Genomic DNA, 23,575 nt, shown 5'->3' with positions numbered 1-23,575 from the left:
AAATTAAAATTTTGGTGTTCAACTTTGCGTTTTAAAAATACAACAACCGTTAATTTTTCGTTTTTTCAATTACGGGTTAAAAAAAGGAAAAAGGAATGGACGCAAAAGTACACGGACCTTTCAACAGCTAATGGAGGGCCAGCAGCTCATGTGTCAGTGTGAAAGCCACTCGCTTGTATAAGTGTGGCCTTTTGACGAAACTGCAGCATTAGGCCACTTTTATTTCTCGTTGGAACACAGAAGTGCTGACAAGCGTAACCTATTCTATTATTAGCTCACTAAAACACCGTTTAACGTGCCGTGGGGACAGGAGACGCAGCCGAGACGATGACAGGCGGGAGAAAGGAGGAAGGTAAACAGCAGTGGGTCTGTAATGTGGTCTCTGTGGAACGAGAGGATAAAGAGCAGTGACACAGCAGGACACCGGCACAGATTAGCTTGGGGATTTATAGTCTGTGTGTCCATAAACGTTCATGAACTCAATGCAGCAGCTCAATCATGAAGGAGCCGCATTCATATTCATATTACTGTTGTTATACTCGTCGCCTTCAGCAATGTGACACTTTAATTTTACACAAGTAGAGTATAAAGTTAAAGCAACAATTTCACAATCAACTCAATCCAATCACAGTAAATATCTGAGTGTTTATTCAAACAGCACACGAGTAATTCAAATTAAGCATAAATATATAATATAATAATTCTATATACACTACCATTTGAAAGTCTGGGGTCAACAGAATAAAAAAAAAAAAACTTTTACTCAGCAAAATTGATCAAAAGAGACATTCATAATGTTTAAACATGTTTCTATTTCAAATCAGTTCTGTTCTTTTTAATTAGCTGTTCATTAAAGAATCCTGAATGAAAATGCATTGCGGTTCCCACAAATTATTAAGCAGCACAATTGTTTTTAACACTGACAATAAGAAATGTTTCTCGAGCAGCAAATCAGCATATTAGAATGATTTGTGATGATGTATAAAAATTCAGCTTTGCATCACAGGAATAAATTACATTTTAAAATATATTCAAATAGAAGACAGTGATTTGAAATTGTAATAATTTTTTACAATATCATTGTTTTTACTGTATTTTTGATCAAATAAATGCAGCCTTGGTGAGCAGAAGAAACTTCTTTCATAAACTTTTTTGAACTGTAGTGTAAATATACGTATATAAATATATGCAATTAAATGCAATAAATATATAGCACCATCCACATTTTGTAGTATACTTTACAAATGTGAAACAGGATACAGTATGGAACAATAAACATTTCATAAAATAGTATGTTACACAGTTGTCACGTGACCTCACTATGTTGCATATTCAATTCTTTGTATGGTGTGCATCTTGTAAATAGTTTTTTGCACTTTTAATTTAATTTGTGTACAATTTGTCTCAACTTTCGGCTGTATTTCAAGCTGAAATGCATACTGGGAACATAACAATTTTAAAACTGTTTGCTCAGATGGAAATTTCGAACAACATTTTGAACAAATACTTGAGTATATTCTAAGTAAGGTCAATTAAACAACTTTTGTTAGCAACATTTAGCGTATTCTTGGTCAGTACACACAAAATAATAAACTGACTCCTCCTACTAAGCAATTTTTTTACATTTGTTGGAAGAAGGTGGATTTTTTACAGTGTGTTTTTCCTGACAGAAATCCACCAGCATCCGTAAAGATTTGCTGTGGGAGTGTGGTTATTTGTGTAACAGTGTGTGACAGAAGAGGAGGAAGCGTGAGGTGCACAGGTGTGCTGGACGCTCATGTCCATATATACAGTCAGGAGCACACACCTGTCTCACGCAGGCTATTAGAATAAGTGGCAGTTCTCTGAATAAAATTACACTCAGCCTAATGGAACAGCTGATGGTCTATTCCGGAGCCTGTGGGGAGGTTAGACGCAGATCGAGAGGAGGGGATGAGGAGGAGGAGACAGGAATGAATAAAGCAAAGTTGGATTGGAAAAAGAGGGGAACAGATAGTAAAAGGTGATAGAGAGTAGATAAAGAAGAAAGGCTGTGAACGGAATAATCACAGGGAGGATGTGGGGAAATTGGACCGACTGCTTTCGGAGAAGAGCGATGTTATTGCGGCGGGTTTCCTGGGCCGCGGGAAAGATTGCTGGAGGATAATGAAAACTGTACGGAAGTGGATTAGAGAAATCACAGTCCCATTTGAATCTTATTGATGCTAAATATAGAAGTCTGTATCGCTTTATCCGTCCCTCCATCTTTATAGTTCTGCTCTCTAGCGTGACATATATATCTTGAAATTGTGATAACATCATTGTGCTTCAAAGCTCATGAAGCAGAATGAACCTACAGTGAACTGGATTCATGCACAGAGGCTTTATTAAAACGGCTCTGAAATCTGATTGGCTGCCACAGCCACTTTTGAAGTAGAGATGCGCACTGGCAGATCCATTGTTTATTGTGATTATTAATTTTAATGTATCAGCACTGTCTCTCATGTTGCTGTTGTTTTATAAAAGCAATGAGCCACTCAAAGCCATGCACGACCAAAAGAAAGCCACCAAGGATGCATTTATTTGAACAAAAATCCAGTAAAAACAGTAATAAAAAAGCAGTTTTCTATTTAAATATATTTTAAAATGTATTTATTCCTGTGATCAAAGCTGAATTTTCAGCATCATTACTCCAGTCTTCAGTGTCACATGATCCTTCAGAAATCATTCTAATATGATGATTTGATGCTCAAGAAACATTTCTGATTATTATCAATCTTGAAAACAGTTTTTACTGCTAAATATTTTTGTGGAAACCATGACAATTTTTTTTCAGGATTCTTTGATGAATAAAACGTTCAAATAACAGCATTTATTTAAAATAGAAATATTTTGTAATGCTATAAATGTATCCTTTCTCAATGGACATATTTCTTTCTTTTAAAATGTACATATATATGAAATAAGAAGCGGTAGAAATGACTAACCTGTGTGTTGATTCTAATGGCTCCAATGGAAGGGATCTCAAAGTAGTAACCTGTTCAGAAATAAACACAAACCAGTAACAGGGTTGGTTAATGTTGACGTATTTGCTCTGCACCCATACATAATGAGCTAACTAAATAGGCAACAACTTTAGGGGTTTGAATGTGTGCTACTGACATTAATGCAGTTCAAAATAACCAACACAATAATATTAAACTACCTTGTTTTGACAAGAAAAGCTGTTTTAATATATTACTTTTTATAGCAATCCCGGAAATCACTGTGGCAAATTTGGTGCAATTATTTTAAGGCAATTGCTGATTTGTTTTGTGTCTGTGTGAGTGTCTCATTGAGTATTCAGAGACTGTGCTTCAGAGAGCTGATTATTGAGAGAGTGGACACACAAGCAGGGTCAATACGGCCCGCTCACCACGTTATTAGAGACGAGAGCATCTGAATAAAGAGCAGAACATCAGATATAAACGACTTTCACTTCAAACTGCTACTTCAAACTAAACTTACAGCCATTTTCATATATATGTATGTATACATGTATGTATGGATAAATGCATGCATGTATGTATGTATGCATGTATGTATTTATGTATGTATGTATGTATGTATGTATGTATGTATGTATGGATGGATAGATGTATGCATGTATGTATGTACAGTATACAATATGTATGTATTGCATGTATGTATGTTAGGGCTGACTTCTAATAGTCGAGGATTCGACGATTCGATTCGGAGAGGTCTGATTCGACTATGAACCTCATAGTCGAATACATGGGCGTCAGTTTGGTTTGAAATGTGCTGGGGACAGAGACGCATTCGCATTTTCAGAAGGGCTGGGTACAAAAAAATATTTTCCGCTTTCGCGCAGGTCATGTTTTGAAAGACGATGTCCTGTAGCTTACTAATGTAAATAAATAAAAATGTATTAAAAAATCTGCTTCACATTTTCAGCAGGGCAGTGGAGCGGCTGTGAGTTGACTCCACACGGTTCTCATGGGCGTGAAAAAGCTTTACGTGGTTTAATGTACCTAAACAACAATCACCAAATTTCCCTCTCATATTGGTCCTCATAACCACTGAAAATGGTCAAAAAAATCGAACCCAGAGTCCAATTATTATGGACGTTATCTGATATTAAGCGTTTCTGCTTCACATTTTCAGCAGGGCAGCGGAGCAGCTGTGAGTTGACTCCACACGGTTCTCATGGGCGTGAAAAAGCTTTACGTGGTTTAATGTACCTAAACAACGATCACCAAATTTCTCTCTCATATTGCTCCTCATGTTTATGAAATGTTATGATATATGTGTGATATGTTTTGTTCATCTGGCTTTAAATGAAAAGGTATTTGTTACACACCATGTTTTTCTTTTAGTTTTTTTTTTAGCTCTTTTGTTTGAAATGGAAAAAATCTAGCTGCTATCTAAAAAAAAAAAAAAAAAAAGGTTCGACTATCAGTTGACTATGGCAAAATCTAACGAATCAGATTCGACTATGAAAATTCTTAGTCGAAAACAGCCCTAATGTATGTACTGTATATATATATGAATATATATGAATGAATGCATGTATGTATGTATGTATGTCTGCATGTATAGATTTATGTATGTAAATCTTTATGGATAATTTTCTGTTTGTTCCAATCCAATCTGACTTCTGACCTGTAATGCTGTCTTTATCATAATCACACACTCTTCGTTCATTGGCCAGAGGAGAACTGAGCGACTGAGCCTGGGTTCTCCCAAGGATTTGTTCTCCATTCTGTCACTGATGGAGTTTTGTTTCCTTGCCACTGTTGCCTTTTTTCACCTTTGTTGCCATTGGCTTTTGGCTTGCTTAGTTGGGGACATTAAATGTAATATTGATCTGCCTGCATTGACACCATTATATGAGAACTGAACTGAGCCAGACGATGACATCACGGTTTTCTCCAGAGCGGCTATATATATATAAATGAACTAAATTAATAACTTTTTTACAACAAAAATGAAACATCACTGAACTTACTTAAGCTGGACTGTGACGCTATTTTCTTCTGGAAACAAACTTTGTTGCATTATTTTCCTGTTATCTCTGTAAAGCTGCTTTGAAACAATCTGTATTGTAAAAAGCTCTATATAAATAAATGTGACTTGACTTGACTATGTATGTATGCATGTATGTATATATGTATGGATAGATTCATGTATGTATGTATGTATGTATGTATAGATGTATGCATGGATATTTTCTAAACAGGTACCATGTGTTTTTCTAACATCTGTGGGATGAAAACAAATTGAAATCATTCAAACAAGAAATCGGTTCAGCCAGTGCGCCATTATTGCAGTAAAGGTCATTGAACAATTTCAGTCTTGATAAGTTCAGGATCAACATTTTGCAGCTCATTTGAGCTGAAACCATCATTAACATAGAGGTGGGGTGTAGAGTTCAAATCACCAGACGACATCAGTGTCTACAAACTGGGCCAGCAGGATACGTCTGTGCTTTTCTAGCTATCCATTATCAATACCAACTCTTTAAAAAAGATTATCACAATCTCACAATCAGGTTTATAATTAAAAAAGCAGATGTTTTTGTCAAAACTGACTATTTTTTCTTTTACTAAATGTTAATTAAATAAATATTAATTTATAAATACTGCATACATATTAACAATTAATATTAATAATTTTTTTAAAACAAAATATGCTTTTTTTAAGTTATACTCAAAACTGAGGGACAAATCAAAAGGATTTTCCATGGTAATTGCCATCATGTCACAAATGTTGGATTAGATTAAGCTTAACTGGTGTTGAACCCGGAACGTCCCTTTCAGAAGGCGACGGCCCCTAAAATGACTGCAGATAAGGAAGTCAAATCTAGTTCAGCTAATGAATCAGAAATCATTTAAAAGTCGTTAGAAGCGTATCAAAGTCAAGAGAATTAGAGTGTAAAAAAAAAAAAAAAAAAAAAAAAAAAGTGTTCAGAAGATGTCTGAGGGTCAAACCAATCAGCGCAGCAGAAAGAATCTAATCAAATCAATGCGAGTCGCCGGGAATCAAAGAGACTCGGAATTGGCTCTGATTCAGCGGCGGCCATATGAGACTCTGTTTGTGTCAGCGGAGTGTGAACGAGCGCACTGAGAGACAGCCGGTGGAGTGACAACACACACTAAGCCGTGTCAAACAAACATGTCTCTCATTGTTGCCGCAAGTCTGATCCCTTGACTTGGTCATGATTACAAAACGCTGAATCCATTTGTCTCCGCCGCACGAGATGTACAACAAAACAATAAGACGCAGACAATCCGATGCAATCCTAGTCTTAACAAGCTAGTCAAAGTGTTCATGCATATGTTCGGAGAAGGAAACCTGTTATTTTCCGCTGTTTTTTTTAACCAATCTAGCGACACCTGCGAATGCTTTCAGTCAGATATGGTGTCGTACACGTATTCTACAGCAAAGGGAGAGACGTGGACGATGTGGTCTTTGTGAGGGTGTCAGGGGCGTTCCTCTGTGTCTTTGTGATATGGGCGAGCGAAATGAAAGCCTGCGGTGGAGATGGAGTCCGCTGAGAAAAGCGTCTTGCTTGCTGTGCCAGACTGCGTCCCCTCACTGCCAGTCATTACAGCTGAGAACATGGCCGCACAGAGGGCTAATCCTTAAGTGGAAGCGCTTTTGGCTGGAGACGCCGAGAAGTTGCGAGCGTGGTTATCGCTGCGACGGCAGTTCCTCTTCGGCTAATTAATTAGGAGGAGGGGAGGGAGGAGGGGGTCTCTGAAGTATTCTGCTACCATTCCTTATTAACTAATCAGAGCTGGAGAGGGACTGATTGTGAGAGTGTTTGCGCTACAGGCCTGGATTTAACTTGTTAGTTCAGACAGGTCAACATTATTTAAAGCACTGTTGACCAACTCTTAGTGTTATTACACAATAGTGTGTACAATGTTATAAAATGGGTTGTGGGTTTAAAATCTGATTGGATGAGTCGTTGTACACTAGTCTATTAAACCAAATTAAAAATGAAGAATATTTGTGTTATTCAGTATTATTACTACTGAAAGGAACTTGTTATTTACATTTTCTGAAGAAAATGTGAGTGTTGCCTGCTGCCACAATGGCTCTAGGTGGTTGCTAGGGTGTTGCTATGTGCTTGCTTAAGTGTTCTGAGAATTTTTAGCATGTTGCTATGTACTTGCTATGATGTTCTGTGCAATTTTAGAATATTGCTATGCACCTGCTAGGGTATATGAGAGGATGCTAGGGTGTTGCTACAGTATGTGTTTGCCAAGGTGTTCTTAACATTGTAGCAATTTGCATATTTGGTTGCTATGAAGATTTCTACATTTTCTGAAGAAAATGTGAGTGTTTCTTGTCGCCCCAATGCTAGGGTGTTCTGGGTGGTTGCTAAAGTGTTGCTGTGCGCTTGCTTAAGTGTAATTTTAGCACATTGCTATGTGTTCTGGGTGGTTGCCAGGGTGTTGCTATGCTCTTGCTAAGGTATGCCTGCTGAGGTGTTCTTAACATTTTTAGCACGTTCATATGTGGTTGCTAGGTTGTTGCTATGTGCCTGCCAAGGTGTTCTTAAATTTTTTAGCACGTTTATATGTGGTTGCTAGGGTGTTGCTATGTGCCTGCCAAGGTGTTCTTAGCAATTATTGCACGTTTATATGTGGTTGCTAGGGTGTTGCTTTGTGCCTGCCAAGGTGTTCTTAACAATTTTAGCACGTTTATATGTGGTTGCTAGGGTGTTGCTATGTGCCTGCCAAGGTATTCTTAGCAATTTTTGCACGCTGATATGTAGTTGCTGAGGTGTTGCTATATGCCTACCAAGGTGTTCTTAACAATTTTATCATGTTGGAATGTGGTTGCTAGGGTGTTGCTTTGTGCTTGCCAAGGTGTTCTTAACAGTTTTAGAGTGTTGCTATGTGGTTGCTAGGGTGTTGCTTTGTGCTTACCAAGGTGTTCTTAACAATTTTAGCACGTTGATATGCGTTTGCTAGGCTGTTATTGACAATTTTAAGCATTGCAATGCAGTTGGTAAGGTGTTGCTATGTATGTACCAAAGTGTTCTAAACATGACACATCAAATTGTGCCTAATGACAATCCTTAACCAGAAAAGTACAAATGCAAATGAAAAGCTCAAAAGTTCAGATCTCAGAACCAGTTTTACATGCACTAGCTCCCTCCTCGCTCTCTTACCCTTGTTGGCACAGGCGATCCACTGCAGAGGAGTGACATCATAGTTGTGCTGCCCCACTGAGAATGTGAAAACTCTCACCTGTGGATGGAAGATTTTGTTTTAGGTCACGCAATCCGTGTAGCAAATGGGTCTTAAAATACAGAGTAGCCCTCTAAAGCATTAAGACTCTCCATTAACTTTATTTAATAGCATGTGTATTGTTTTATCATTTCAAAATATTTAGCTAGAATGTCAGTTTTGTATAGGAATGACATTAGATTTATGATGTCACGGCTTTGATGTTATCCCATTGGTCCAAAATCTCACATGCTATTTTCAATTTAAGGGAGCACAGTAAAACTACTTGTCACTGGATGGAAACAGCAGAATGTTTTGGACTGAATGGCCTCGACTCACTGTTTTGTTTGGCCAGTTGTACTTCTCAAAGATATCCTGGGCACGATCCTCGCCGCCGTCTGTGAACATCATTATCATCTTATTGCAGTTTGCTCTCGGATTGCTGGTCTCCTGTGAGAAACAGAAACAGAGTGAGCGTCCGACTCATAAGCTTCATTCTGAGGGTGTCAAATGAGCGGGTCAGTTTGAAATCCACTCAACCTGCCTTTGCAAACAAGTGCTTTTGTTTGCATGACAGAGTGTTACTTTCGAAACCCCTTTTGCTTTTACTCTACATCCTTGAAATGCATAATTTATTAACGACAAGCATAATATGCTTACGAAGCGTTTGCACTAACATACTTGCACAGAAATCATTTCAGGAATGATGCATGCTTGAATCCAATCCACTAGACAAATGACCTTGGATATAAAAGTGTCCCGTTTGGCAGAGTACCCGCACATGTGTCCGAGCACTTAACCGTGTGTGTGTGTGTGTGCAGGCACGTCTGTTCCTCTAATCATATGTCTGCTTTTGTGCCAGCTGCCGCGATTGTCCTATCTGTGATGAGTTAGCCAAAAGTCCCCTCTCACTATCCCGTCCAATCACAGCTGTCATTGACATTCGGCCTACGCCACATCACTCTGACAAGATTCTAATAAAGATAAATAATACTGCCGCAATTACAAATTTAAAGCGCTTTCTTCTCGGCCTATCAGGAGACAGCAGCAGAAATTATAATGCCTTGGTGGTTGTGGTTCTTCAGTCTGAGATTGTGTGTATTTGGCCCATCTCATTAATCACACCGTCACGATCTGTTAGAGCAGAAATGACCGAAAACAAAAATATATATGATGAAGCCACACATGTGGCCATCAGCACGCACACTTCTGCATGGCCATATTTATCACGAGTGCATCTAGAATAGTGAGAAGTCAGAGATCTCAATACAACCTCAAACGTTTCTTTTCAGATTCTTTCATCAAGATCATTTTAAGGTTCTGCACTCTTACTGATTGTCAACTATTGACTCATTTGTGTCTGTTTTTATTGTTCTTGATGAATTTTCAGGAAATAAATATGAGAAAAAGCTGACACTTAAATTAAATATAACTGAGAACTTAAATATAACTGAGAACTTAAATATAACTGAGATCTTTGAAGCTTTGAAAAAGCAACATCTGAGCAATAACATTTTCCGCTGAGTTGTTAAGAGGATGTTTTGGCATTAACATTAAATTTAACTAAGCCAAATCCAGCTAAATCTAGTAAAAAACGTTCTTTGGGGATACCCAAGGATCTCCTCATGGTAAAATTAATAGGTAAAATATGTTTTTAATAATAATAATAATAAAAAAAAATCTATTTTTTTTTATTTTCTACATATAAATGTAATTCCATATATATATATATATATATATATATATATATATATATATATATATATATAAATGTATTTATTTATACACAGCTGTGCAAAATATTTAGCAAGAATGCATGAAGTATATCAAAAGTGACATTAAAGACATTTATAATTTTACCAAACTATTTCAAATAAATGTCTATTAATCAAAGAATGATGTATCATGATTTTATCACAGTTTCCACTAACATATTTAGCAGCACAACTGTTTTCAACATCATTAATAATCAGAAATGTTTCTTGAGCAGCAAATCATCATATTAGAATGATTTCTGAAGGATCATGTGACACTGAAGACTGGAGTAATGATAATGTTATTTTAAATTGTATTAATATTTCACAATACTATTGTATTTTTAATGAAATAAATGCAGCCTTGGTGAGTATAAGAAACTTATATATACACATGATAAGAGAAAACAGACTTCTGTAGGTTATAGTCTGTAGTCATTATAATTAACTCTATTTAAAAACAGAATTCCTCAGCGTGTCTTGATCTACATAATTCGGTAAACGTGTGTGTGTGTCTTACGTTTAACAGCTGGTCAAAGGCAAACTGAAAGCCGGTCTTGTAGTCTGTCGTCCCCTTCGCCTGCATGTTCATCACAGCCTCTTTGAAGATCTTCTTGTTTTTTATGTTTGCTTGGACCAGCGTGGTGAAGCACGGCACCACGGCGTACGCTTTCTCGTTGAACTGACAGACAGAGAGACAGACAGCAGCTGCTTTAGCAAGTCCATTAAAAGCTTCATTATTCATCTCCATTAGATCTCACAGCATCATCATTTCTGCTGTTAACACTCACTAATGGAGTCACTTACACCTGATTGATTTTTCCCGCAATTCATAATTTGCTTCCACTGCAGATGAATCACCTCGTATGAAACTTGAAATCTATTTAAAATCTATTTGACAACACTGATCATCTGGATGATTTAATACTGCTCAAATCGGAACATTTTTACATACGAGTGCTTTTTGACCATGCAGAACACACTGCCATTGTGAGTGGTTGACAAGGTGTTGCTATGTGGTTGCTAGGGTGTTCTGAGTGGTTTCTTGTTGGTTTTATCATCTGTCAAGTGGAAAAGTAAAAAAGTAATAGAACACTTCTCCACTGAAAACATAAATAACTAAATAAATATATTCTGTTTTGCTTTCCAGGAAAATCAATAAATAAATAAACATTAAAAACAAGATTTAAATTTTCTTGAGAATCAAACCTGAGAAAAAAAATATATTGTGTATTTTTCTAACCTCATTGGAAAATTGTATTACTTTTTGATTTACTGTTTTATTTTATAATTATTGTTTTAAACATAGATCTCTCAAAATTATAAATCCTTAAAACAAGGCCAAAAAAAGTCTAAATATTCCATGCAAGTTTGCTTCCAGAATAAATTGGTCTTGTTTTAAGAATGTATAGGTATTTGTACTGTAAAAAAAGGACAAAAATACTGATTAAGAAACTGGTGCAGGACAGGTTATGTGCTTACACTAGTACTACTGACTGCCAAATGTTGGGAACTTGTCACACAACAAATAACATCATAACACTATCAGTACAGCTTTACTTACTGAATGCACACACCTCAGCATAAACCATTCATGTGTATGTGTGTGTGTGTGTGTGTGAGAGGAAGCACAGCTGTGGAAATCTGAGGTACATCCGGCTGTCTTGATTACAAGGTTCTACGCCGCAGGTGCAGAGGGAAAAAAATGCCAATGCAAACAAAGATGAAACGAGAAATATCATCTTAAAACTGCCTATAGGAAAGAAAAATCCCCTAGAGATCTCTTTAACATCTCAATTACACTTCCTTGATAGAGACAGGATTAAAGAGGGAGCTGATACTTCATGGGGTTCATGAAAGAGATGCCCGATTCGGTTCTTGAGTTCGACTGAGTTCAACTGACTCAATGATCCCACAGCTCACTGGAAGGAAGATGTCAGTGAACAATGACTTACATTTCAGTCTGTTCATCACGTAAAACTATTATGGAGTACTTTTGCATCCATTTTTGAAGCTTGAAAGCTTTCGTTGCTATTGCAATTGCATGGTAAAGAGTGAACAGCCAGTCTGAATCTCTCTGTGTTCCACAAAAGAACAAGGGTGTGTAATTGTAATTGTGCCTTTTTTCTTGATTTTGGGCTCTACTAGAACAGGTTTTCATGCTTGAATATCTTATTTTTCACATATTCTCCATTGTTGCAGCTCCTCTCTTCCCAGTCTGTCAGTAACGCTCTGTTTAGTTCCTGTCTCTATGAAGCCCCTCCTCCTGAAAAGCGCAATGTGCTCTGATTGGTCGGCCGGACCAGTGTGTTGTGATTGGTCAAGAGCTCCGAGCCTGTTTCGGAAATATCACTCCCCTTACCATAACCGCGGGTTTCAACACACTACTAACTCAACTCAACCAGGCCTCGTCCCTTTTTCTGCATTTGCCTTGGGCGGGAATTATTTAAATGAGGAATACTGTGACGTGTTCCTTCCCGGAAGAACTACACTGGGAGTTTCAGGGAGTTCAGAAACAGTGACACTGATATAGAGAATAACTCACTTTGGTGGAACTTTGCAGACCGTTTTCATGCTCAAACATCAGCATTACACACTAAAGAAAGCTGAACATGGAAAAGGGCATAATAGGACCCCTAAGAAAGTCAATAGGGTCAATTTGATTTCATGTTCCTGTAAGCGTCTGGAGGTAAACAGCAGTAAACACACATAGCAACCCTAATGTGGTCTTAGACTGCTTTTCTTCACCGGGCTGTAGAATGAGCCGTGTTCCGGCTCAGATTATGATGCTCATTTTGCGCTCTCAGAGCCGGGATTAGGAAACACACACTAAGAGCCACGGATCAGCCCGGATTACTGCCGAGGGCCTCCAAAACGCTAATGTTCATTATGTGTGTGCGTCTGTGTATATGTGCATGCATATTTGCGTGGGTTGCGTTTGCGGGCTGCTATTGTGCGCTCGCAATAAATGAACTCTCTGTAGATTAAATGTTTATGTGCATTCTGCATCCACAATTTCATAGAGGTTAACATTTAAAGAGGATTCACAGGATGAAATATTAATGCTGGTGTCTTCTCAAATGTACTTACTATGAATAATAGCTTACAAAAATTACTGCATATTCTCACTAATCAAGCAATATACCGTATAAACAACCTCACTTCAAATAGCATTTGCCTACAATGTTTATATATATATAAATATATAAAAGTATATATATATATATATACATACATACATACTTTTATATAAATAAATTATTTTAATGAATAATACAAATTCTATTTTCTAAAAAGTATGTATATAAAATATATGAAATGTGTCATTGTTTGTTAATATTATTTAAATATACGCATATATACACACAATGTGTCTCATTCATGAAACATTCGTAAATATATGAATAAATAAGTGAGTGATTTGCGCGTAAAGAGACCTTCCCGAAAACTCTTCTCCTGATTCACAAATACTTCGTAAACGTCAGATGTGATAGTGAAATGTGTGTGTGTGTGTTAATGAATTCCAATCAGTCGTAAATGGGACGCGCGTGCACGCTCATTCTCAATTACCATAAATCCCGGCCATTAAATCCGACTGACAACTATATATGGGCATCATATTATGACACCAAACGAAGGATTTCAACATGTCTTCTCAAAAGCGAATGAAAAAGAGAAATTTCTCAGATGCAGAAATTGAAGTTTTATTATCAGAAGTTCATTCAAAACGCCACATTTTATTTTCAAGCGTACATAGTGGCGTATCCGGTCCTAAAAAAAGGAAGCTTGGCAGCATATTACAGATGCAGTTAATGGAGTTTCATCTGTTAATCGAACAGTCCCAGAAGTGAAAAGAAAATGGTTCGACCCCGTCAAATAAACCCGATTAAGGTGAATTAAAATGCAGCCTTATTAATGAGCAAAACGTTCGGATGTTAAACGCACTATTTACGCGTGGCTGGGAGCAGGTGTAGATTTCTTTTGTACCAACTTACATTTGGAAAATACGAACATTTTAATGAATCCGAAAATTTACGCCAGAACCACTTTACACACGATTTACACAAAAATTCGTTCTGCTCGTGTTTCATGAATGAGACCCAATGTGCATATATATATATATATATATATATATAAAAAAAAATGTATAATAAAAGGTTTTTATTTAACTATTATTCCATTACAATAAATTTGGAAATGTGGCCTATACCAATTCTTATGAATATTTTATATATATATATATATATATATATATATTACATTAATGAAAATATTTTATTAAAATACTATTTTATAATAATAAACTATAATCATAAATAATAATACAATTAAAAATAATAATCATGTACATGCAATATATGAAATGTGGCCTATTATTTACTCATATTATTCAAAAAAGGACAGTGTGTGAACATGTGCACCCACCCGAGCCACGTTCACGTAGTCGTCATCAGAAAGTGTGTCCAGCATCTCAATGACAGAGGTTTTCATCAGCTTCAGGGTCAGTCCACTGACACTGCCACTCCTACAAACACACATTAAATACATCACATGCACTGAATACAAAAACTGAGCATTCCAGCATTTATTCAACAAACAATTCATGTCTCAAAATGGCACAGCACAGAAACACGAGCCCAAAACCGCCGTTGCCAAGCAGAACCTGTTGCTAAGTGTCTCCTTCATCCACGTCCATCAAAAGTAAATTGTAGACGGCACGTTAAAAAGACAGTATGGAGACAGTCGATCTTCAAAAACAAAGTATGCATTTGAATTCTATGCTGCAAATTGGATTTATTAATAGCCTACAGCAGCTATTGAAAAAGCAATCACAGAGCATGAGTTCATGTGTAATTTGGCTTCCAGAGTTAGAAGGTTTAATAAAGCCGAGCACACTGGGAAAAATAAAAGACCTGGTGACAGCACTATTGTCTCATGCTTCCAGTCGTCACAATGAGATTAGTCTAAGATTGTCAGAAACGCTCAGTGCGATGCCGCTTTTGATTGGCATGAGATTACTTTGGCAAAGCGACAGCTGCGATCGGTGTATTTTTTAATCAGATATCGGTATCTATTTAAGGTTATGGATGATTGCCAGCGAGTGACAATTAACCTCCATTAAGCAGTTTTTCTTGAGGTTTACTTAAGAATATTAATTATTTTTTTGACGCTTATGCACATAATAGCTGCATGATTGAGGCAATCACTTATTTGTTAAACTACGCAGCAGTGTTACCAATGACTCTAAATGCGCACGGATAATTTCAACACTTAAGGTCTGATAAATAAAACATTTCATAATGAGGTCTAGATGATTCATAATGTGGAAGATGTGGCATTTAACAACAAAATGGTTATTTCAATAATGCATTAAATTACACCTAAAACTACATTTTTATAAGTTCCAAAAATGCAATAAATACCTTTCAATAAATCTGCTGTCTGATGCAAAATAGTATTTTAGATGATGCATTTTAGAGGTCAGATAAGATCAGAGTCACAGGACATTTTAAATTCTCCACCAGCAGCTGAGATATCGGCAACAGTAATGCCATTTTTCATTGCGTATAACCTCTAAGTCATATTTCAGGGAACACGGTAGCATTTTGATATTGAGGCATGAGGTTAATAAGATGGAATAATATTGTTCTCAGCCAACAGGTGGCAGTAGAGCACCACACTGCTGTCTGTGCATGATAAACAACAGATTTATCAACACAGATGACAGTGTGTGTTAATGAGATGTGCATATATGAGACAAACAGAGAGTGTGCTTGTGTGGTACGGTGTGGATGAGAGGCTACTTACACGTCCACGAGAATGATCATGTCCTTTGGAGAAGAGGCTCCCTGAATGTACCTATTAAACAGATATAAAAAGACTAGTCAGTGCTGATATTAACATTTAATTGATTTAAAATAAAACAAAAAGGCATATAAGGCATTGGTTCAGTCTTACCAATGGTTTGTTGCTAGATGCTTTTATAAAAATCATTATGATTAAAAAAGAGCCAAGTAATATAGTTCATAAGCCAAACTGCAGGTGGTTTACAGTAGCCAACTTAGCATCTTAACCCTATAAAGCTACTGTATCACATTTGAAACTTGCATTTAAGGTCTCTAAATGATCAACACAATCAAAACTTTGCTGAAAAACCTGTTGCACAATCTACTACATGCCGACTGTCATCTGACTGATAGTTCACTTTTTAGTGAGCAAAAGGGCCTTTAGTATAATTGTAAAAACGCCAAGTGGTTCATGTCTTTTGAAATCTTTTTTTATATATAGTAAATGTAAGAACAACTTTTATATTTTTAGTAATATTTCAAGATGAACATTTACTGGACTGAGGTTTTTATATATATATATGTATATAAAGATCATGTTAAAATGTGAGGATCAAACATGATCATCAGGCTTTTAAGGGAGGTTTATTTGGTCATCTCTCAATCATCATTGCATTGCATTCTAAGTTTTAAAACTACAGAGGTTTGATCATACTAAGCATTTAAATATCATCTTACTAAGACATATTATTGGGAGATATAAAGCCCTTTCACACAGAGCGTTGATCCCAGAAAATTGCCATAGAATTGCTAGAGTGCCTTCTTTAGGAACGCAAAAATCAATCCGTCCCGGGATTGATGAGGACCTAGTAACACTGCCAGGATCAGTCCTGGAGCGAGCCCTGTGTGAACAAAAGGCAGGACCAATGCCTTAAAGGGGTCATCGGATGCAAAATTCACTTTTATATGGTCTTTGCAGTGTGTGGACAAAACCACCATACAATGAAACAAATCCATTCACTACTTTTTTTTTAATCCTCAAAAAGTCTAAACACTCTCAATAATCAAGCCGTTTGGATTTTCTGAGCAATATGATGTCATATTAATGTCATATAGCAATATGATGACTGTCCCGTATTAGCATTGCCCTCAGCCATTTGTATACTGTCCGCCAAGGCAGCACTTTACGTGTCTTGTGTCGACACCCCTCATGGGTGAGCAGCTGCTCATTATCGTTTAAAGAGACATGCACCGAAACGGGTCGCTGTGAACAGAGCTGTTTTTGAGGAGGTAAAAAGGCTGTTGTTTTACACAACCATTGAGGAATTTTAACCAAAGTATGTTACAAATTTTACATGAAGACCCTAAAGAATCATACCAACTTGTGGAAAATGGGCATCCAATGACCCCTTTAAGAGGAGTGGCGTCACGATGACGAAGTGATCGTGCGACTCTTTGACCGGGGTTTTGCAGATCAACATTCATATTGCAAAGTTTGCGTTCGTCATCCTGATGTCACCTGTCTTTACGGGATCTTTACGGGATGTGTGTGAACGCACGCACTGGCGGTGTGAATGAACTAAAATCAAATGATCCCTGGACAGATTGTCAGTGTATTTTCCGGAATCATTGTGTGAATGGTTCTTTAGAGTGACGACTGATATTTATATGCATTTTATGTAAGTATACTGTTATATAGATCTCATTGATTTACATTACAAGCTATCAGAATATCATCTTACTTTTTGGCCATATAAATAGCATCTGCACCAAACGCATATTTTTACTCAGTTTGGGCCTCTGAATAAAACTGAGGTGTTTTTTTCCTCTTCAAGTATGAGCTTCATATTCTCATTTTATCATACTATATGAGCCATAATGAGACATTTTTAAAAAAATATTTTCTTTTGGCTCAATAAACTATTCAATTTAATAAAAAAAGGGAGATTTTTCAGACTATTATTTCATAGGTGAGGCTTTACATGGTTAATACTATAGGTACCTTATCTTTTAAAATAATTTTCTGGCTCACAAAAACCAAAGTATAACATTACACCAGTCCTGTGTTCAAGCTCACTATGTCCAATCAGGCTCCTTGACAAGACAAGCCTTGAGGTTGTGCTAAGCTAACCTGTAAGACTGAGAAGCACAATGTCAGGTGAAACATCAAACCCGGACCTCCGTTTATTCTCCGGCTGACTCATCGCTCCCTGACAAACACATTATGCGGTTCGTCCGTCTCTCTGCGTCTTTGTGCGAGCGCTAGCAGATCGTGTGCTGAGAAGAGACGCTTTGTCTCAAGCCATTTTTAGCGTGGTGCTCAATCTGAGCGCAGAAACACAATGAGCGATGTGTGGCACTTTTGTGTCACCGACAACAAAATAAATAAATAAGCAGCCGAACGCAGCATCTGTCCACTGCTGATAGAGGCTGACATATAGAAAACACTAGTGAAGCCATTTTCACTTTTCCCCGTGCAATTAAAAACGCATTACACCTGACAATCAGCCCGAGAGATTGATGGACGTCGTAAAGCTGTTGTCTTTGGAAGACTGGGGGAAATGCGTGTGCTTTTGCATGGTGAGGTGATTGGCTGTCACGCAGACAGGTAGTTAGCGCTTTGTGCTTGCAGGAGCAGGCCGATCGTCGAGGGTCTCTTCTACCGCGGTAATCAGGCTGAAGAGGCGACGTGAGAAGTGGTGCCAGGTGCCCGCGGCTCGTCGAGGAAGGCTTTTGAAGCATGGCTAAGCCCTGGAAAAATGGAAAAGCCCAGGCGAGCGACAACACAACACCCACAACACACATAACTTTGACCCTCATTTTGGACGCCAATCATGTCTTAATGCCACTGGAGAGTGCTAGACGTGGACTATTATAGTTGGCTGAAAGGACAAACACAGCTGAACGACTGTTTAAAGCCAGCACTAGCAACGCTCAGACTGGGTACAAAGCTTTTGGGGGTAGAAATGGATGAAATTAAATGAGTTTTTGATAACTGAAGATGCTACCCAAAAGGGCAGAGAAGCACAGTGGTACTAATTTTATCTGTTTCAATTCAAAAGTCTTTCATTTGGATGAGTATAACGTGTCTGGGAGAGAGAGGAGAAGACTTCTATGCTTTGAAAAGTGTGTGAACATCAAAGAGACCAAAACCTTACACACAAATTTATGTCCATTTACTTTTTTTACTGACTAAAAGCGGTGATGCTACTAAATTTTGCCACTTAAAAGGATAGTTTATTTCGGTCATCATTTATTCACTGTATTAATTACTGATTTTTTTTTTCTTCTAGAAGAATATATAGAGATATTTTAAAAATGTCTCAGGATTTTTTTCTTGTCCATACAATGAAAGTCAATGTTGTTTCGACCCTATTGACTAAATTGACTTTTTGGGCCAACCGTCCCTTTAAATTTGGAGTCAGTATGATTTTTTTTTAATGTTTTTGAAAGACTTCTGCCCAACAAGACTGCATTTTAAAAAATAAATAAAAATAATACAGTAATAAGAGTAATATTGTAAAACATTATTACAATTTAAATAAATGTTTTCTATTGTAATATATTTTAAATTGTAATTTATTCCTGTGATCAAAGCTGAATTTTCAGCATCATTACTCCAGTCTTCAGTGTCACATGATCCTTCAGAAATCATTCTAATATGATGATTTCTGATTATTATCAATGTTGAAAACAGTTGTGCTGCTGGAAACCATGATACATTTTGGATTCTTTGATGAATATAAAGTTTAGAAGAACAGCCTTTATTTGAAATATAATTTTTTGTAACATTATTAATGTCTTTACTATCACTTTTGACCAATTTAATGCATCTTTACTAAATACAATTATTTTCTTTGTTTTAATGGTAGTGCATGCAATTTATAATATATATTCAACTCAACAAGTATACTACTTTTATGACTCTTTTATGGTGCTTTTGCATATTTTTTAAGCTTAAACCTTCATTCATTCTTCCTAGCAAATGAATGTACAACCACAACCAGTATAATTCTTTAAAATCTGTTCTTTTATGTTTCATGAAATAAAGTCACACAGGTTTGAACCAACATGAGACTGTAGTTTGATTACTTAATTCAATTACGAGTAGCTTGGCAAGCTACAGTTTCAAACTGGCATGCTAACACCAGTGCTCTTAATCAGCAAAGTACACACAATATGACAGCAGACACTGCTAAATCAATTTTTTTCTCCATCTTTGCGGGAAACACAGGGGTACACAAGATTTCTCTGTATTCAAAATTAATTTCCCAGCTCTGTTTGCTTTGATGCAATCAATCCACAGCATGTTCAATTCAGTTTGTGTCGTGTTTGCTCATGTTCTTACTTCTAATAATGCCGCCCTGTCTTTCTGCTCAAACAAACACACGTTTCCATGAATACAGTTTCAGTAAACACAGGAGGCATAATTGGAGGTTGAGAGGAGCGCATTAGGAGCAACGATAAAACTCCAATAAAAAACATAATGAAATTTTGCAAGCCAAAAAGATGCACATGCCTCATAAATACTGCACATGATGAAAAATCAATGGACTAAATGAAGGAAATTAGTTTTCTAAGGGTTTAATATATGGCCTGTTCCTGTCAGGTGTAAAAGTTCAGCACGAAAAACAAACAAATATATTAAGGCAAGGTAAATTTTCTAAATATATATATAAAAAAATCGACTTTTCTATCTAATATACTTAGTCAATAAGTACTTGTAGTTCTACAGTACAGCTTATTTAATCATATTCATTTCCAGATGGACAAAATCCAAGTTTTTTTGTTGAATATATTGTGCACAGCATTTCATATTGACTAAGACACAACAGTGAATATCTCATTAATAGGACATGTAAAAGGTAAGTTTAACTCATGCAAACATATGTAAAGCTGCGTTCACACTATCTGTGACTGTCGCTGCATGTCGCTGGCGGTGAGGTCTTTAGTAGGCGTTTCCAAGTAACGTCTGTGAATTACATTTTTGGAAGGAAAAGACTAAATATAAATGGAATCTTAGAAATTATAAATACTGTAGTACATAAAATGTTTGATTTATAGATGAACGAGAATTTATCTGCGGCGTAGGCGCCAGTCTATCTGGCTCAGAGTCGGCACAGCGAGAGCCACCATATACACAGAGATATCATAATTTATAGGAAAGTTGCTGACTGCTAAAATTAACTTCTCCTCCATCTTGCCTCAACACTCCACTAAAGGATGTAGAGATGGATATGCAGCTTCTGCAGAAGATACACACTCAAATATATATCCACACATCCATCCTACATTCTATAGATGCCACGATTTCCAGCCTTTTATTTTACGAAGTGGACAGGAGGCAAGGTCTTTACCATACCATCCTCTTACAGGCCTGAAATAGTCTCACATTTCATTCTCTTGCAGGCCTCAGTACACACTCAGACAGATAATAGTAGAATAAGTTGTTCACATGAATGACTATATTCCCATTGATTTTACTTAAATCACTTATATTCTGAATAATAAAATCCCCAGCTCTCTATTAAAATGAATGGGATCGTGTTACTTTGTCACTAGTAGTGTGAACGCAGCTTTAGAGTCCATTAAAGATGGGCAGCAGATCTGAGCACTGTCGGTATCATTCACCATCGTTTCTTTTGGCAAGTTATTTTTCACACTCTAGTCTATATTCATCTCCACTATGCGACACTGACATTCCCGATCTGTGCTCAACTCACTGTACCAACCATGGATTAGCCTGATGGATCCAGATGTGCAGTTTCTGCATGGATTCCACTCCATAATTACCCCTCCACCGAGACCCAGCGATGCCATTCCTTCCCAGTCATTACCCACACTCCCCAGCGCCCCGGCCAGGTGACATGCAGATGGGCCATCACAAACCAGGTCCCCCAGTCCGCCAGCTTACCCAATAAACACACACACTCAAGAAGGACCATGAGGATCACGGCCACCCACAGCATCTGTTGTGGCACACCTACTCAATCTTCATCATTTATATTTGAATATACGTTTAGAATAATTAAGTAATCTCAACTATGAAATAACACATGAGAATTACATATGCCCTGTTTACCCCTGGTATTAAGTTTTGTTCGATCGGATCACAAGTGGACGACGCTAAATACAGGTGTAAGCGAGGTCTAAAACGTTTAGAGTTTACACTTCCAGAGGTAGTGGAAAACGCATTCGACTGGATTGCTTTCGTAGTGTAAACGCTCATGTGGTCGAATGTGTTCAAACAGCCGTCTAGCGTCTACTCTCCGCCAACATTATGGGAAGAGCTCTAGCCAGACGGGATTTAAACTTTGTCGGCTGAAGACCCAAGTTTGGTTTGAAGACAAAAACCGTACCATCACAATGTTCTCTCACCATTCCTGATTTCTAACACACACTCGGCTGCTAAAGCTAAACTAAAACTAAAGCTGCTGCTCTCTGATCGTCTCCAGTCGAGTTCATATGTAAATTGAGAGAGCTTATTTTGTCCATTAGATAGAAAGATCTGAAAAACCCATACATTAGACCCTCTCCTCGAAGAAGTGGTTGAAAGTGGACAAAAGAGACGGATTAAAACACCAGGTGTAAACAGGAATGTGTGTGCCTCTTCTACTCGTGATCCGATCGACCCAAATCTTAATACCAGTAGTAAACAGGGCTTTAGTGACCAAACTCTTATATTTGAGCTTTTCCTCTTTTTGTCTAGATTCCAGCTCTGCTCATTCATTAATCAACTTTGGAATATGATGAACATGATGATGCTTTTCCTTCATTATCGGCTCAAAAAATAAAATGGTAACAATTTACAATAAGATCTCATTTGTTAACATTAGTTAATGCATTAGTTAACATGAACAACAAGCAATATATTATTACAGCATTTATTAACCTTAGTTAATGTTAGTTAATAGAAAGTTTCATTCTCATGTTAGTTCACAGTGCATTAACTGATAATTTGAGCATTAATAATGTATTAGTAAACACTGAATTGAACATTAACTAGGATTAATAAATGATGTAGAAGTATTGTTCATTGTTAGTTCATGTTAAATAATGTTAACAAATGAAACCTTATTGTAAAGTTACCAATAAAATGTATATTCTAAGAAAATAAAATTCAATTCATATTTGTCTACAAAACTTTTAAGCAAGTGCCTTTAGATTTTTAGGGTTTTAAAAAGATCAAATAAACAGTCAAGTGTGCAAACTTTTGACTGGTTGTATAAAACTGTGTCTAAAATGAGCAACACCTGTCAATGGAAAGATGTTTTACATTTATACGTTTAGAAGATGCTTTATTCAAAGTGACATTCAAATGAGGAACATCACAAACAATTTGTCTTAAGAGCCAACAATATTCGTAGTTCACAATGCCAGGTTTAAAGTATAAACTAGATTAGTACATAAGCTGGAGCACATGTGAAATGCAGAAAAGATAAGAAAATAAAAATAAGTTATAGTAAGTTATAGTCTTTTTTAATAAAATATAAAAAAGATTATTTGATTTTAAAGTATTTTAAGAGCTTATATGAAGTATATGAGTTTTTATATTTTATTTTCCTCACTTTTTATCAATAGGTGCATTCTTTGGGAATTTAATCCACAGCGTTGGCATTTCTCCCGCCACGCTCTAGCAGTTCAGCTACAGGAACATATAAATACATTCTGTTGTTTCTCATACATTATTTAGCCGCTTTTCCCTTCTTTCCAGCCGACACCATACATTAGCCAGTCTTTCTGTGAAACGCCACCAGCCACACAACAGTTAAGTTCACTCAGTGATTTTGTTCCTCAGACATTTGTTGTGATG

At 36.9% G+C, this 23,575-nt stretch overlaps 1 protein-coding gene across 2 annotated transcripts in view; it reads right to left on the bottom strand.

Moving 5' to 3' along the window:
• Positions 1-23,575, bottom strand: part of cacna2d2a (calcium channel, voltage-dependent, alpha 2/delta subunit 2a) — a 214,887-nt gene that overhangs the window by 25,729 nt on the left and 165,583 nt on the right. For both annotated transcript variants that reach the window (XM_084128533.1, XM_084128532.1), the window contains exons 9-14: positions 15,785-15,835; positions 14,402-14,501; positions 10,497-10,658; positions 8,562-8,672; positions 8,165-8,243; positions 2,967-3,016 (exon numbers count right to left, since the gene is read on the bottom strand). In XM_084128533.1, the coding sequence (XP_083984659.1) occupies positions 2,967-3,016; positions 8,165-8,243; positions 8,562-8,672; positions 10,497-10,658; positions 14,402-14,501; positions 15,785-15,835 (553 nt within the window). The remainder of the gene's footprint in view (positions 1-2,966; positions 3,017-8,164; positions 8,244-8,561; positions 8,673-10,496; positions 10,659-14,401; positions 14,502-15,784; positions 15,836-23,575) is intronic.

The sequence above is a fragment of the Abramis brama genome (genome assembly GCF_963993115.1).
Source record: "Abramis brama genome assembly, chromosome: 11".
Lineage (NCBI taxonomy): Eukaryota > Metazoa > Chordata > Actinopteri > Cypriniformes > Leuciscidae > Abramis > Abramis brama.
Note: the sequence above shows the minus strand (reverse complement) of the source record. Positions and strands in the feature narration are given on the sequence as shown.